The 17,687-nt window shown below is 49.9% G+C and overlaps 1 protein-coding gene across 7 annotated transcripts in view; it reads right to left on the reverse strand.

Moving 5' to 3' along the window:
* Positions 1-10,963: 10,963 nt before the first annotated feature.
* Positions 10,964-17,687, reverse strand: part of ccdc30 (coiled-coil domain containing 30) — a 61,511-nt gene continuing 54,787 nt past the window's right edge. For all 7 annotated transcript variants that reach the window (XM_042343560.1, XM_042343558.1, XM_042343559.1 and 4 more), the window contains 4 exons: positions 16,215-16,351; positions 15,315-15,432; positions 14,302-14,366; positions 10,964-13,854 (listed from right to left, as the gene is read on the reverse strand). In XM_042343560.1, coding sequence (XP_042199494.1) covers positions 13,641-13,854; positions 14,302-14,366; positions 15,315-15,432; positions 16,215-16,351 — 534 coding nt within the window. In that variant the 3' untranslated portion in view covers positions 10,964-13,640. The remainder of the gene's footprint in view (positions 13,855-14,301; positions 14,367-15,314; positions 15,433-16,214; positions 16,352-17,687) is intronic.

The following is a 17,687-nucleotide window of genomic DNA, read 5'->3' on the forward strand; positions in this document are numbered from 1 at the left end:
GAAGGTAGTCGGTCGCAGCCCCACATTGGTGAGTAAGCTCACAGTCCAGCTGTGTTTTGCTGAAGGTGCCGATTTCCAGGTGAAATGTTAAGCAAGCTCCTGTCTCCTTATTCTTCAGGTGGACGTTAAAGATCCTGCAACGCAACTTGAAAAGAGAAGAGTTCCTCTCTCCGGTGTCCTAGCCAACAATCTCCCAGATACAATCAGTCATTTCACCTTGTGATTGTTTGTTGGGCTTTGCTGTTTGTAAAACAGCTTCCATATCTGTGTAGAAAAACAGTCGCTACACATGACAGTCATTATTGTAAAGCCCTTTGAGATGTTTTGACTTGATGCTGAATATTTGTTTGTTCCATTAGTTTTACTGGTTTGGGTACCTTCATTATTGGCTTCTTGTTATAACTGTTATGTTTGTTTGGTGAAGCACTTGGTTCGATGGCGAAATCTCTCGCCTTTTCCTTGACATGAAACAGACTATGAAAAAGATCAAATAACATATCACTGCCATCAGACAGAGACCCCAAACTAGGAACACTTTATCCGTAACCTGGAGCACAAGGATCAGAGTGATCAAGAAGACAACCAACAGGACAGACAGGTGTTCGACACCCACCTCACGCCGATCTCCCTCGCCAACTTTGCTTCCTTCCTCAGTGCTTCCAATAAGAGTCGTGGACCCCTGGTTCAGAGTGAGGAGGTGAGGAATCAGCAAAAGTTCGGGATAGTCTTCTGGCTTTGCTGGAGACCTGTCGTGTATCAGTTCGAAAAGCTCCTCCTGATCAAGTAAATTAAACACGGCCCCCTGGGATACCAGTGTGCGTGTCCTACACAGAGGATAGCTCACAACCCAACAGTCCTCATCGTTCCTGGCCAGGACCTGAAGGCACACGGCACAGAAAACATGTTGACAGGTTAGCACTTTGGGCTTTCGAATAAGAACATCGTAATGGCAACAACAAACCAGGCAATGAGTTTCAGGCAGCGATTCTTTGCGAACAATCCCCTTCTGCTCAGATCCAGGTGAGGCCATTATGACTTCAATACCATCTCCTCCCTTAGGACACTTTACCACCCACAGGTTGAAGTTACAAAAAGCTGCCCTTTATACTCTGGTCCTGTGTGTCATTGCTGACTGAGGCAAGGTCCTGAGGCAATGGTTTAATATTTGAAATTTTTCCGTTTAATCATTAACTCCAATTTATTTTCCTTTTTGAATTGAAATTTTTATCGTGCCTTATCAATCCGACAATGTTTTTGGTAATTACTGTTACATGTGTAGTGTTTACAACAGTGAAGTTGCGCACACATGAGATTGATCAATTTATATTTCCATTTGATATCACACCTTTCACATCAGGAGGAATGTGTCAAAGCAAATGAGCAATTTTATTTGGCGGATTGTTGGCCAGGACACCAGGAGAAACTCCCTTCTCTTTTTGAACAGTGGCATGGGATCATTAATGTCCACCTGAACAAACAGAAAGAGCTTTGGATTAATGTCCCAGGGGAGGATGGAACCTCCAACACTACACTACACTGCACTACACTACAGGGGCATTAGTGTGAAGGAGGAGCTGGTGTTTTGGTGTGCGATTTCACGCTGTGACCTCCTGGAGTCTCCTCACCATCTCCTGCACAGTAACTCAGCAAGTGCCATTTGAAACTTCAACATCTACAACAGTACTATTAGTGATAATTACTTACAATCTTATGTGTATCATAACACTCATTTTGTGACAATAAAAGTCAGAATGCTGATCGGAGCAATTTGTACTTTTTCTGCCCTCTGATGACATTAGTGCAGATTAATCAACAATCAGTGCGTAATAAATGCAGAGCGGTTAATCAGAAAGAACTCGCGATTTTCATCACCTCAAAACAACAACAAATTATATTTGCAGAGAGTGCCTTCACGCCAATGCTCCAGACATTGGCCACAGCCTCGTGACTGTTTGTGAGCAGAATTGCTGCTATATCTAATATGTAAACAATCACTGCAACTTTTGAGACATTTTGATTCGATAAAATCCCATTAAACACTGACATTCTTAATTGTGTGCGAAGGTCACTGAGAGATTGTATTGTTATCGTTGATGTGAGGTGATCGGAGGGGAAACGGGAACTTTCCCGTCAGTTGAGCGATGAATGCGCGGCGCCGTGACCGCAGCCCAACACGGCGGCGGGTGGGAAGGAGGCGCTCGCTCGCGTGTCACGCGGCTCCCGGGGCTGCCCGGGCTCAGGCGGGGGCGGCGGGTGCACGGGGTCCAGGTCTCCTGTGGCGGAGAGCCTGGAGTGCAGTCGGAGGCGACGGCCCACCCGGGATCAGGACTCCAGGCGCCCGCAGCGGCGAGGCTGTGACTCGGCGTCTGAAGCGGGACGGAGCCGCGAGGCTGACACCAGGCACAGGATTTCCCGGTGAGGACCCCATGTCCCGAGCAGCGGCGGCGGCGGCGGCGGCGGCAAGAACCCACTGGGCAGAACATCACTATCACCGCCCCCACCCCCGCCCCCTTCACAGCCCCCACCACCGCCCCCTTCACCGCCCCCATCACCGCCCCCTTCACAGCCCCCATCACCGCCCCCTTCACAGCCCCCATCACCGCCCCCTTCACAGCCCCCATCACCGCCCCCTTCACAGCCCCCATCACCGCCCCCTTCACAGCCCCCATCACCGCCCCCTTCAACCCCCATCACCGCCCCCTTCACAGCCCCCATCACCGCCCCCTTCACAGCCCCCATCACCGCCCCCTTCAACCCCCATCACCGCCCCCTTCACAGCCCCCATCACCGTGCCCCCATCGCCGTCCCTATCACTGCCCCCCATCACCTCCATCACTGCCCCTATCACTGCCCCCCATCACCCACATAACTGCCCCCATCGCCGCCACCATCAACAACAACTTGGATGTATATAGCGCCCTCCACGTCGGATGGCTTCAGAGCGCTTCACAGTAACGGATCCCGGGGCAGAGCCAGAGGGAGGGAGAATGATCTTGGGGAGGGGGAGGAGCCAGGGGGAGGGGGAAGAAGGTGACCGAAGGTGCGGTCGAAAAGAAAGGGGTCGAGGCGAAGGGAGTTCCAGAGCCTCGGTGTGTAGTGGCTGAAGACACGGCCGCTGATGGCTGGGTGGGGCTCCAGTTTTACCCACCTGGCAGTGCAAGATCTGAAAAGTCAACTCTCTGCGGCCGTCTCTGTGATTATTTGGTTCCCGAGCCAGGCGGGTCCACAGTGCACTACCTCAGCCAGCCTGGCTCATCAGAGGACTTGGAGAATCTCTCTGGGGGGGGCACAGAGTTTTTTTTATGACCAGGATTTTATGAATGGTAGTGGAGGGGAGACCGGCGAGGAGGGCATTTGAATAGTCTTTTGGAGTGAGGTATTGGCGGAGATGGGCGATGCGTCGGAGGTGGAAGAAAGCAGTGCTGGTGAGGGACCGGATGTGGGGGAGGAAGGATAATTGGGGGTCAAACCTGATGCCTAGGTTGCCCCCATCTCCTCACTGAGCCTCAACAGCCCAGCGGGCTAACCATGGCTCGCTGAACACTCCTATCCGCTCCGAGTCTCAGCATTCGCACATTGGCTGCTGCAATTGACCCGAACTGCTTCCCCAAGATGTTCCCGACCCCATCCTCTTCCTTCCACTACTCCAGCTCAAGCCTCCTCCTGCCCCAATTCCTATCGCTCCTCGACTTCCCCTTGGCCTCCCTCTGCTCCTCCCTTCACATTCTCCTTCGTGCTCACCGTGGTAGACGCTGTCAGCTGTCCAACAGCACTCACCCTGACTGCCCCTTGCCCAACTCTTGCCGCAAGGCCCACCGGCCCTCACCCACGGAAGCCAACCTCTCCTCCCTCACCCACATCCCCACCCAACCCGTCTGCCCACCCCCTCCCCACCCTCATCTCCCCCACACTCCCACCACTAACTGTCAGTCTGCAGAACGTCCACTCACTAACAAATAAGTCCCTCACAATCTATGACTTCACTGTCAAGGAAAGCATTGACATCCTTGCCCTCACTGAAACCTGGGTCACCCTAGGCAGCACCTTCCCACTAGTCGAGGCCATACCTCCAGGTTACACCTTTAACCAAACCCCACGTCCTAATCACCATGGCAGTGTCGTGGCTTTTATCTCCCGGTCTCCCCTCGGTCTTTCCCCTTACTCCTCCAGAACCTTCCCCTGAACGTCTTACCCTCTACCACCCCTCCAGGCTTTCCCTCAAAATCCTTCTTGTTTACCGTTCCCCCCACGGCTTCCCCCACCTTCCTCTCGGACATCTCCACTCTCCTATCTTCCCTCTCCCTCTGCTCTGAACGCCTCCTAATCTTAGGCGACTTCAACTTCCACTTCACCCCCTCCTGCTCTACCTCTGCCGACTTCTCCTCCCTCCTCTCTTCCCTTAACCTCTCTCTCCACATCCACTCCCCTGCCCATGACCGTGGCCACCCCCTTGATCCGGTGATCACCATCTCAGACATCACCATCATCGACAAAGCCATTTCGGACCACCACTTAATTTCCCTCAACACCTCCGTACACCATCCCCTTTCTCAACCCTCTACCATCACATACCATCCGTGGAAAAAAAATTCCTCCCTCTACACTGCCCTGGAGTCATCTGGCCCTCCCTGACCGATCTCCCCTCCTTGTTCCCTTTTCTCCACAACTTCCTCTCCTCCATTCTGGACTCCTTGCCTCCCTCATCTCCTGAACTGCCTCATACTCCCATAAATTTCCGTTCCCTCAAGGCACAAGTCTGAGCTGCCAAACGCACCTGGACCAAATCCAAACTAACGGTCCATTGGCAGATTGGCTTCACCATACCAAGACCTACCGCTGCACCCTTGCCTCCGCCAAATCCTGCTTCAAGGGTACTTGGAGGAAAAGGACAACTCCAGGCTTCTCTTTTCCACCACAAACCACTTTGCCATGCCTCACCTATCCTCTCCTCTAACTCCAATTGTGAGGAGATGCTGGACTTCCTCGAATCCAAAATTGATGGATATGTTCAGCCACCTCTACCCCATCCACCGGCACCCCCACATCACCTCTCCCTCATGGCCAACCCACCACTATACTCCTTCGACCCTATCTTTCCCTCCTCCCTTACTGCCATCATTCACAAACTCAAACCCACCACCTGCTCCCTAAATCCCATCCCCACCTCTCTCATCTCCTTATTCTGGCCCCTCTCTTGTCCAATGTCATCAACTTCTCCTTGTCTACTGGTTCAGTTTCCATCCCCTAAAAACAGCCGTCATCAACCCCATCCTGAGAAAACCTTCCCTGGATCCATCCCTCCTCTCCAGCTACCGCCCTATCTCTAACCTCCCATTCCTCTCCAAGGTCCTGGAACGAGTCATCGTGTCCCAGCTCCACTCCTTTCTCTCTCGCCATTCCCTCTTTGAACCCCCTCCAATCCGGCTTCCGCACTGCCCACAGCACGGAAACAGCCCTGGTCAAAGTCACTAATGACATTCTGAACATCTGTGATCAGGGCTCCCTCTGCCTCCTTGTCCTCCTCGACCTCTCTGTCGCCTTCGACACTGTCGACCACTCCATCCTCATACACCGCCTCTCCACTTTACTCAATCTTCGCGGACCTGCCCTTGCCTGGTTCGATTCCTATCTCTCTCACCGTCTCCACTTTGTTGTCATGTCTTGTGTCCCCCAGGGCTCTGTCCTTGTCTCCTCTTTAATATCTACCCCTTGGTGTATGTATGCGGATGATACCCAACTCTATTTTTCTGCCTCCACCCTCAACTCCAGGACCACTGCTGTCCTGACAGTGACTGTCTGTCGGACATCAAGTCCTGGATGAGGGCAAATTTCCTACAGTTGAAGTGAACAAGACTGAGGCCCTCCTGATTGGCTCACACCAGCGCCTCTGCACCTCAGGCTCCGGCAGCATCAACCTCCATGATTGCACACTAAAACTCACCAACTCACCAGCCAGTCAGGAACCCGGGGGTCTTGTTCAACCCTCAACTGTCTTTTCTCCCCCACATCCAAGCCATGACCCGCTCTGCCTTCCCTCACCTCCGTAACATCGCCCGACTCTGCCACTACCTCAGCTCTCAGGCGCTGAAACTCTTGTTCATGCCTTCATCACCTCCAGGCTCGACTATGCAAACGCCTGCGTGTCGGCCTTCCCAACTCCTCCCTCCACAGCTGCAGATAATCCAGAACGCTGCAGCCCATGTCCTCTCCCGCACCAAACTCTGTGACCCCATCTCCCCCATTCTCGCCTGACTCCATTGGCTCCTTATCGTTCAGAGGATCCAGTTCAAGATCCTGGTCCTCACCTACAAAGCCCTCCATGGCCTCGCCCAACCCTACCTCTGTGACCTCCTAACCCCCTACCAACCTGTCCGCTCCGTCCGCTCAGCCAGCTCTGGCTGCTCCACGTCCCCCGACCCACCCGCCCCACCATTGCCGGGAGAGCCTTCAGCCATTCTGCCCCCAACCTCTGGAATTCCATTTTCCAGTCACGCCGCCTCACCCTCTTCGTAACAACAACAACAACAACAACAAGATTCCATTTATAAAGCGCCTTTCACGTCAGGAGGACGTCCCAAGGCGCTGCACAGTTGGGTCATGACCCGAGCAGGGGGGAAATGGTCAGGGTGAGGGAAGGGAGGGAGCGAGGAGGGGGGAAATGGTCAGGGTGAGGGGAGGGAAGGGAGGGAGCGAGGAGGGGGAAGAGAGTCGAGAGGGGAGCTGAAGGCACGGTCAAAGAGAAAGGTTTTGAGACCGGCCTTGAAGGAGGAAAGGGAGGAAGCGGCGAAGGCACTGGGGGATGGAGTTCCAGGGCCTCGGGGCTGAAGGCCCGACCACAGATGGTAGGGCGGTTGGGGCGGGGGACGTGGAGCAGACCGGAGCCAGAGGAACGGAGGGTACGGACAGGTAGGTAGGGGGATAGTAGGTTGGAGAGGTAGGAGGGAGCAAGGCCGTGAATGGCCTTGTAGGTGAGGATGAGGATCTTGAAATCAATCCTCTGGGGGAATGGGGAGCCAGTGGAGGCGAGCGAGGGTGGGAGTGATGTGGTCCCGAAGCCTGGTGCGGGACAGTACACGAGCTGCAGAGTTCTGAATGACCTGCAGCTTGTGGAGGGAGGTGGCGGGAAGGCCGGCGAGGAGAGAGTTCCCATAGTCCAGCCTTGAGGTGATAAAGGCATGAACCAGGGTTTCAGCAGCGTGAGGGGTGAGGTAATGCCGTAGTCTGGCGATGTTCCGGAGGTGATGGAAGGCGGTGCCAGTTGTGGTGCGGATGTGAGGGAGAAAGGACAGCTCAGGGTCGAACAGAACCCCGAGGTTCCTGATGGCTTTGAGAGGTGGAGAGCGCAGCCTTGGATGCTGATGGTGTCAGCGCCTGAGGTGCGGAGGCGCTGACGTGAGCCAATCAGGAGGGCCTCAGTTTTGCGCACGTTGAGCTGAAGAAAGTTATCTCTCGTCCAGGACTCGATGTCGGACAGGCAGGCTGTCAGGACATCGGTGGTCGTGGAGTTGAGAGTAGAGGAGGAAAGGTAGAGTTGGGTGTCATCTGCATACATGTGGAAGTTAACTCCATGTCTGCGGATGATGTCACCAAGGGGGAGCATATAGAGGGTGAAGAGGAGGGGACCGAGGACAGAGCCCTGAGGGACACCACATGAGACAGTGCGGGGGGTGGAGGAGAAGCCATTCGTCGAGACAAAATGAAGACGGTGAGAAAGGCACGACCTAAACCATTCAAGGACAGTGCCTTGAAGGTTGAGGTGGGAGGACAAGCGGTGGAGTAGGATAGCGTGGTCGACCGTATCGAATGCTGCCGATAGGTCGAGGAGGACGAGGAGACAGAGGGAGCCCTGGTCACAGATGGTCAGGATATCATTGGTGACCTTGACCAGGGCAGTTTCTGTGCTATGGGCAGCACGGAAACCTGACTGAAGGGGTTCGAAAAGAGAATGGGTGGAAAGGAAAGAGCGCAGTTGGGAGGCGACAACTCTTTCCAAGACCTTGGAGAGAAAGGGGAGGTTGGAGATGGGCCGGTAACTTGATAGCTGCGACGCATCAAGGGAGGGTTTTTTCAGGGTGGGCGTGATGATGGCAGTTTTTAATGGCAGTTTCCTTCAAGTCCCGACTCAAGACCCTCCTCTTTAACCAGGATCACCCCCCCCTTCCCCTCCCCTCTCCCTCCCTGACCCCAGCTCGGGTCTGAAATGCTGTACACTGTGCCTTGGGACGTCCTCCTGACATGAAAGGCGCTATACAAATGAAATCTTGTTGTTGTTGTTCAGATAAGCCAGATTTAGAAATGTTTAGTCACACATCTTGTCTAGGATTTTTTTCTTTCCTTCTTCCTCTGCTCTTTAGATTCTACTCCACTGCTCCATCCTCTGGTTTTCAGCTTCTGTGCTATGTAACTTCTCAACCTGGTGACGATTTTTAGGGGTGGAAGGTTTACCAACATTTACAAAACCTGTACAGCATGGAAACAGACCACGCAATCCAACCAGTCCTTGACAGTATTTATACTCTCCACATGAGTCTCCCCAATTCCTTTCTCCCTCCCACACACTCCTATTTCCTTTTCACTCATGTGAAGGTCTAGCTTCCTCTTGAACCCACTTACACTATCTGATTCAACCACTGCTTCAGGCAGCGAGTTCCACAATCGCACTCCGCTCTGCGTGAAGAAGTTCCTCCTAAATTCCCTTTGGGATCCTCTCGTCGCTATCTTAGATTCGCGTCCCCTGATTACGGACTCACCAAGCAGTGAAAACAGCCTATTTATGCTAACTTTATCGAACCCTTTTAGAATTTTGAACAACTCTATTCGGTCATCTCTTAGATGTCTTCTCTCTAGCGAAAAAAGACCTAACCTGATAGCAGTAACCTGCCAGACCAGATATTATCATCCTCCTAAAACTACGCTGTACTGTTGCCACTCTTTCCATCACTGCTTATATCTTTCTTATTGTGTGGAGACCAGAATTGGGCACAATACTCCGAATGTGTTCCAAACGAGGTTTTGTATAAATTCAACATCTGGGGAGCTGGGGAGGAGAGCATTTGAATGATCAAGGCAGGAGGTGACAAACGCATGGACAAGTGTTTTGTCTCTATGGGTGTGCGGGTATCTATGAGCATCATGTAAACTGCAATCATTCAAAGAAATGCACTGAGTAATTTAAAAGCAAACAATTAAAGTTTCATTTGGGATTTGTGAAGCTGGGATTTAATTCCTGGAATAGGAACAATTAAAGATTGTTCATTGGTTAAATGTAATCTGAATTTGCAGAAAAATCAGTCATTGGATGCATTTGTTTATCAAAAATGTATTTATATAATCTGTGTCAAAAATAGTTACATTTTCATTACTAATATTTCACACCTTACAACAGACGATCAATACAAGAATAGTGTATGTTTGCCGTGGACTGTGTACTACGTATATCCTCCTCATGTACATCTTCCCATCCATTGAGAAATACCTTAGTGCCCCAAAAAAGCATAATAGCTAGTATTGCTACCAGGGAATTATGCTAGTGAGGTTTGCCAAAAGATCTGAGAAAATGGATTACGATGTGGCTACATCAACTCTGGTTGCTTTGGTAACAGGAAAAATATTTGAATTTGTGTCAGTCACTTTGTGTATCCACAGGGCAGGTGTTACAAACATCCTGTGAAAAAATATGCAGTATGTGATGTGATAATTAGAACACGAGCAGAAAAGGATGGTTTTTTTGGCATTATTGGAGGGGAGTATTCGATGTTGGAGGTGTTGCTCTTCACAGCGAGATGTTCAACTCAGGTCCCGGTCTAACGTTTCATGCAGATGTTAAAGATCCTGCTATTTCAAAAGGGAAGGATATTTCTGGCCAACAGTCCTGCAGATCAAATTATCATTGAGTTAACAGCTGTTTGTTGCACCTTGTCTTGTGCAAAATGCCTATAAATACCTGTGTGGCTCTTTCGAGACGTTTGTGGAGCTGTATCAAATGCAAGGATTACGAATATTGGAACCAACCTGTACACCGGGTGTGAGGCGAAGCAAGCTACAGCTACAGCTGGAAGCTGGATTCTGTTCTATCATCTGGGACATGTCTCACACATGGGCAATTCATCAATCACAAAGCTTAAGAGTCTTCAAACCTTTGCACGTTCCCTCTGTGTCTGGAATGAAGTATGCATTCTCCTCGGAGAGATGCACCTTGCTTACCTATTTCTGGAGAGTTAGTGAGAGTGTACATTGCAAGTTTTCCGCTGTTTGTCTGGGTAGGACCACCTTAACCATTCAGGCTTTGGCTTGCAGCGTTAACAAGAGCTGAGTGGGAGAATCTGTGCCGCCCCCACCCCCGAGAGATTCTCCAAGTCTTCTGATGAGCCAGGCTGGCTGAGGTAGTGCACTGTGGACCCGCCTGGCTCAGGAACCAAATAATCACAGAGACGGCCGCAGAGAGTTGACTTTTTAGATCTTGCACTGCCAGGTGGGTAAAACTGGAGCCCCACCCAGCCACCTACATCCTCCCTCCAAGGTCTAGACCAAACTCTGTACCAAACTCCGCTCCTCAATTACCCCAGTCCTGGCCAGACTGCACTGGCTGCCTATCCCAGAGAGGATCGACTTCAACATCCTCACCTTTGTCTTCAAATCCCTCCACTCCTCTGCACCCCCCGACCTCTCTGACCTCTTCCTCATAATAGTGCCCGTTGCCTTCGCTTCACCGGGTCCGGCCCCCTCCTTGTCCCCCGAGTTCTCCGCTCCACCCTCCGTAGCCATGCCTTCAGCCACTACGCCCCAAGGCTCTGGAACTCCCTTCCTCACTCCCTTCTCCTCGCCCCTTCTCTTCCTATTTTCGGGTCTCAGCTGAAGACCTTTCTTTTCGACCGCACGTCTGGTCACCTTTCTCCCCCTCCCCCTGGCTCCTCCCTCTGGCTCGGCCCCGGGAATCTGTTACTGTAAATTGCTCTGAGGTGCCGTCCGGCGTGGAGGGCGCTATATAAATCAAAGTTGTTGTTGTTGTAGACTTTAGATTTGAACAGCACCGTTACTTAACACAGCTCTGCCTTCTGTACACACTCAAGAGAAGAGTTCACCATCTAACCCATCAGTTTGTTTCATTATTTTTAAATACTTCAGTCAGCTCCATGATTCTTCCTAGAAACACCTAATGATTTTTATTTTCCAGACCTACTATAGTAAACGCCAGCATCTTACGTGCTTTCCTGACTGATTTCATCACCTAAACTAGACTGTAATGATCAATGACCTCCTGGATTTCTCTGCGCTTCCAGTGCTTCCCCATTTAAAACACATTCCCAACCAATATTCTTCTATTCCTTGTGTGCTACCTCACTTTACAACTATCCTGGAGTCGCTCTGACTTGCCCCTCTCCCTCACCTCTTTCAAGGTCTGTCTCAACACTTTCCTCTTTGATTGTGCATCTTTCTGCTCCCCACTCCCCTCAGCTCATTTGCAAAGCCAGGACTTTCAAGGGCCTTGACATGTCTTCCCGATGTGAAAGGCTTTGCATAAATATATAGTATTGTGTTGTATAAAAGACATCCACTCCACATTACCCATCACTTCTGTGGTTTGGTAAGACTCGATGATCTACCTTCACAAATCCATGCAACTCTCTGATCTGTGTGATTTATCTAGATATAAATTATCTAGATACTCAGTTATTCTCTCCCTGATGATAGATTCATCATTTGCCCCCCACTGATTGTTATGCTCACAGTATGGCTGCTTGCTTGTCCCATTCTGCATTCCTGTATAATGGAGCAACCTTCGCTGTCCTCTCCTCTTGTAGGAATCCTGAATCTATTGAATTTTGCTAAATAATAATTAATCCTATGCAATTTCCTCTCATTCCTTTAGTTCCTGGGGTGAAAATGAATGGGCCTGTAGATTTGTTAGCTTCAGACTTTCTAATTTATCATTACTACAGCCTTGGGATGTCCTCTCCATTGAAAGGTGCCATATAAATGTAAATGTTATTGTTGTGTTCTCCCACTCCCTAAATTCTGAATCTCTGGTATCTCATCCTCCTGTCCACTGTGAGAGTGAAGGAAATATTCAACAATTCTACAATATTCTTAGTCTCCACTTCTCTCACACTTGGTTTGACTTTGTGAATCCAAAGCAAGAGTTAACACAGAGTTAATGATGAGAAACATTTCTCCACAGAGAGGGTTAGAATTGGAACTTACAGTACCAGAAGACTACAGATACAGAATTGATGGGGATATTTGAAAGGAGATGGACAGATATTTGGGAAGAGTAGAGGGATATGGAGAGAGAGTGAGGAAATAATGAAATGATCTGGCATGATCTGATGAAATGTTAGAGCAGATTTGGTAATCTGATGGCCTCCTATTCCTATATTCTGATTAAATGATCATTTATACATGTTTCTGGCTCTCCACTCACTGATTGATAAATGTGATCTCTCTGTTACAAAGAAGAGCCCATGTCAAGGACCTTTCTGTGCAGCTGGTATTAAACTAAGACCTAATTAAGCAGTGTTGTGATAAAAGTTACTTTGATACCTGTCTTATTTTCCCATTCTTAAATTAAATGAGCACCAATCATAGTATTTTTCTTCGCTCCATTTATTTTAATGGCATTTTTCTCCTTTCCTGGTCTTCCCCCCCATCCCCCAGCCCCTTGATCTTGGTGGAGGCAGGAAATGCTACTCCCACAGCTCCAGGCTGGTACCTCAGTTCCCTTGTGGAGGTCTGCCTTTTGCTACTCAAGGAAGCCTTTGATATGCCCACTCTGTGGGTACATGTGTCTGTCCATTAACTCTATGCCATCAGAGCACGGACTGCACACGAGGGCATATATCAGACGTATTGCCCAGAAAAGCATGAGGTACACATACAGACCCAATGGTCTGCCTGCCACACACACCACCTATGCAGTTCTAAGCAAAAAAAATAAAGCTGGATACAGACAATACAAGACAAAGAAAGAAGTAATTGGAGTGGGGGTGAGAGGGAGAAAGAGAGCTCATGTAAGAGGAATTCTGAGGATAGGATGGCTGCCAACACTAGTCCTTTGCCTTGGGCCTGACCTGCCCAAATACCATTCCTGTATGTGGTCCTCCCCAACATGACATGTAAGCCCACTGCTATTTAAACCCGATGGCAATGCAGCCGAGTCATGGAGTCACTTGACCACACGGACACTTGAATTGTTCGAATGTCGCTGGCCAGTGCTCCTTGTGGGCTGAGCTGGCTCTGGGGCTTTCACGTTCCTATGCCGGTACCGTTAAGCTCACCTTACATTGGAGAAGAGATCACACTGGGGCTGGCATGTCAGAGCAATCCTTTTTGTATACAAATAAAAATACACTGAATCAGTAACCTTTGATGACCCTTGTGGTAGCCACACAGATCCACGTTCATATGCCCTGTAAGTGCAAAACCTGAACCAGCATCAGTGAGGCCATTTGGACCAATTCCATCACCACTTAGTAAGAAAAAGGTGTGTTAATATTCCTGTTAGGTAACGTGACAAAGACAACAGGCTGGTGAGAATCAACATGTCTCTGGCAACACTCTCTGACAACATCTCTCGACTCCAAACATGGGCTCAGGACCCAGGCTGCACTGTTAGGATCCGCTTTAACACTGGCTCGGTTAGGTCACACCTCGTCACTGCACAAACTGTGCCTGTCTTCCTGTTCCCTGAACCTCACACCTGCCGAGCTGCCACTGACGTTTAAGTAGCCAATGTCGGAATACGGCACCCGGGAGGATCCCAGGTAGGAGAACTTCATACAGTCAGCCGGCTCGTTCAATTTCACCCGGCGAATGCAATCCAGAACACTGTCGGTCCCACTGCCGCCTGGGAAATCACTGGAAGGCAAGAGGGCAGAGGTCACAACAGTCAGAATGTTACAGCGAGGGTTAGAGTGGCCGGCCAGACACTGTGATGGAAACCGAGAAGCTGTTCGTCCAAATTCAGGCCCAAACCTCTCTATGCCTGCCTGGCCGGCCCCCACCAATCCCTGCCTGGTGTCCCCCCATCCACCTGACGCCACCCCCACCTCGGCCTGGTGTCCTTGCCTACCTGCAAACTCAACTGCTTCAAGCCTTCTGTTTTGCCCACAAAATACGATTCATTTTACAGTATATCCTGTGAAGTGCTTTGAGATGTCTAGGAAACGTGATAAGGCGCTATATCAAATGCAAGGATTATTATTATTATTATTTTCTTTCTCTCTTTAACCTGATTATTTCTGTGTCAGCCCCAGTGCTGAGGCACTACTTTGAGTGCAGAGACGAAGCGCTGTGTGAAGTTACCTGGCTAGAGAGGAGGGGAGGCATTTTGATAGCAGATTTTCATTGGATAGAGTCCTTTTAAGATCCTGTAGCAAGGACATGGACACACACAAATATAATTGGTTTGAAAAGTTGGCAAATGCTGCACAATATCAGCTTGCGGTGCTGGAGAAAGCCGAGGTGTTGTTTGTCTGCACCTTATGCATGTGTTTACCCACCACAGGCTGCGGGGATCTCCACAGCTAGCAGAAGGGGGTGGAAAATGTTTTTGGTGCTTAAATGATTCAAGTTCCTATGGAATAAGGTAGAACCTGGTAGGAAACATCCAATTTGTAATTTTTTCCTTTGTCATCAGACGATCATTTTTCATTTTAGTGTTTCGCCCACTAAATATACAATCAATTCACTTCAAAGTATAGTCTGGACCAAACTCCGTACCCCCATTTCACCAGTTCTGGCCAGGCTCCACTCGCTCCCCATCACCGAATGGATTGACTTCCAAGATCCTCATACTCGTGTTCAAATCCATTCACTCCCTGGCAGCTCCCTACCTCTCCGACCTCCTCACTCCCCAATCCACCAGCCAGCGATTCTACTCGACTGGCACCAGCCTCCTGCTCATCCCTCCCACCCTCCGCTCCACCATTGTAGATCACACTTTCAACCACTACGCCCCAAAACTGTGGAACACTCTCCCTCAACTGCTCCGCCTTGCCTCCTCTCCCCTTTTTCAAGTCCCATCTGAAAACCTTCCTTTTCAACTGTGCTTACAGTCACCTCCTACCGCCCTCCGGCTTGGAATCAGGCTCTGTCACTGTTAAGCGCTCTGAGACTTTCCCCTGCTTGGAGGGCGCTATATAAGTGCAAGTTGTTGTTATTGTATTCTGTTAAGCGCTTTGAGACGTCTTGAAGATGTGATAAAGCGCTATAACAAGTGCAAGGATTGTGTGTAATACTGTAACAGACCGTGTTTCACGCAGACCGTGTATAATGCAGACTATGGTGATACCAGGAACACGAGTGAGGGATCGTACCTCTAGAGCACGGATAGACTGGATGTTTTTCAATGTTCGCTCCAATGACCCAAGCCGACTACTTAGCGTCACCGTCTCATCTTGAAGCTGTTTGTTTTCATCTTCCAGATAGTTAATCCTGGAACACAGTCAGAGGGAGCACTCAATGCCAGATACTCCTGTAGATTTGTAGGCAATCAAAACTGGACACACAACTTTGTGATCTAACTAATGATTTAGACAGGTTAAAAACAGAAGCTCCAATTAGCATTCTTCACTAGCTCCCTTCGCCCGCCGGATATCAGTGTTACAGTATATCCTTTGAAGCACTTTGAGACGTCTCGGCGACATAATAAGGCGTTATCTCAAATGCAAAGATTATTATTAGCAGGGTAGCGTCCCAGAACATTCAGTATCTATCTATTTGGTTCACGCTCCAGTTACAATGTACTTGCTTCCCCTAGTCTTCCTCCAAATGTAGACCGTGTATAATGCAGACCGCATATAATGCAGACCGTGGTCGCACTTTTCTGCATAAATTTAATCTGCCATCTGGTTGTCCAATTTACTCGTCTGACTGTGTCCTCCTAACTTTGCTCAAATTCTTCTTCAATCAGCAAAATCAGAAATTGTGCCCTTTGTGTCGGATCAAATCTTACAATATTTTACGTGTGCTCTCAGCTGCTGACTGTATAAGATTCATATCTCAGCTTTCAAAATTTGTATAGTTTATTTCATCAAATCATTTTTAATCTATATCCATTTCCTTTCCGTTTTTCCCACAAAATATACAGTCAATTCACTTTACAGTATATTCTGCAAAGTGCATTGAGATATCTCGAAGACCTGATAAGGTGCTGTATCAAATGCAAGGATTATTATTCCAGGAGCAGAAATAATGGACTTTTGGGGGACGTATACCTCTGTTTTACACCACAAGCGATTGAACTATTGTTGCGTACGAGCTCCTCCTGCTCATTCAGCTTCTGCAGAAGGTCGCGCTTCTCCGCAAGGAGCAGGTCGTTTTCACACGTGATCTTCATATTCCACGTATGTTCCTGTGAGGTTTGGACAGGGAAATATGAGAAGGACATAGTCACATGTAATTAACAGGGCAACAACAGCTCAGTGACAGTTACCACTTCCCTAAATTTTCTCTTCAGAGTAAAGCCCAGAATGACTAAAGGCACAGGATCTGCTGGCCTCAGTGATGACACTCCCGCCTCAGGGTTGGAAGATCATGGGTTCAAAGTCTCACTTCAGGCTTGGAGCTGGGGGGAGCGCTGCTGCTGGACATTGCTACACATTTCTGCTGCACTGGGCAACACCTGTAAAAACTAACGTTGAGGTGGATTTTCCATTCTTATCATTGTGTCCTTGTGTTCTTGCTCCCTCTTTCCCCGCAAACTGACCAGCTGCTTGGAGCAGTGCCCACAGATTGGAACAACAACAAGATTATATTTGTATGGCACCTTTCACCGAGGCGCTGGACAGAGTACAGCATTTCAGACCCAAGCTGGGATTGGGGGGGGCTAAGGGAGGGGAGGGGTAGGTGGGTGGCTGATGGCACGGTCGAAGAGGAGGGGTCTTGAGGTGGGACTTGAAGGAGGCTAAGGAGGGGGCGAGGTGGAGTGACTGGGGGATGGAATTCCAGAGGTTGGGGGCAGAGTGGCTGAAGGCTCTCCCGCCAATGGTGGGCGGGTGGGTCAGGGGACGTGGAGCAGCACGAGCCGGGTGAGCGGAGGGAGCGGGTGGGTTGGTAGGGGGTTAGGAGGTCACAGAGGTAGGGTTGGGCAAGGCCATGGAGGGCTTTGTAGGTGAGGACCAGGATCTTGAACTGGATCCTCTGAAGGATAAGGAGCCAATGGAGTCGGGCGAGAATGGGGGAGATGGGGTCACGGAGTTTGGTGCGGGAGAGAACACGGACTGCAGAGTTCTGGATTATCTGCAGCTGTGGAGGGAGGAGTTGGGAAGGCCGACACGCAGGCGTTTGTATAGTCGAGCCTGGAGGTGATGAAGGCATGAACAAGAGTTTCAGCGGCCTGAGAGCTGAGGTAGTGGCGGAGTCGGGCGACGTACAGAAGGCAGAGCAGGTCATGGCTTGAATGTGGGGAAGAAAAGACAGTTGAGGGTCGAACAAGACATCCAGGTTCCTGACTGGCTGGTGAGTTGGTGAGTTGTATCATGGAGGTTGATGCTGTCGGAGCCTGAGGTGCAGGTGTGAGCCAATCAGGAGGGCCTCAGTCTTGTTGACATTCAATTGAAGAAAGTTAACTCTCATCCAGGACTTGATGTCCGACAGACAGTCACTGTCAGGACAGCAGTGGTCCTGGAGTTGAGGGTGAGGCAGAAAGATAGAATTGGGTGTCATCCGCATACATGTGGAAGTTGACC

The sequence above is a fragment of the Callorhinchus milii genome, unplaced genomic scaffold (genome assembly GCF_018977255.1).
Source record: "Callorhinchus milii isolate IMCB2004 unplaced genomic scaffold, IMCB_Cmil_1.0 Scaffold24, whole genome shotgun sequence".
NCBI lineage: Eukaryota > Metazoa > Chordata > Chondrichthyes > Chimaeriformes > Callorhinchidae > Callorhinchus > Callorhinchus milii.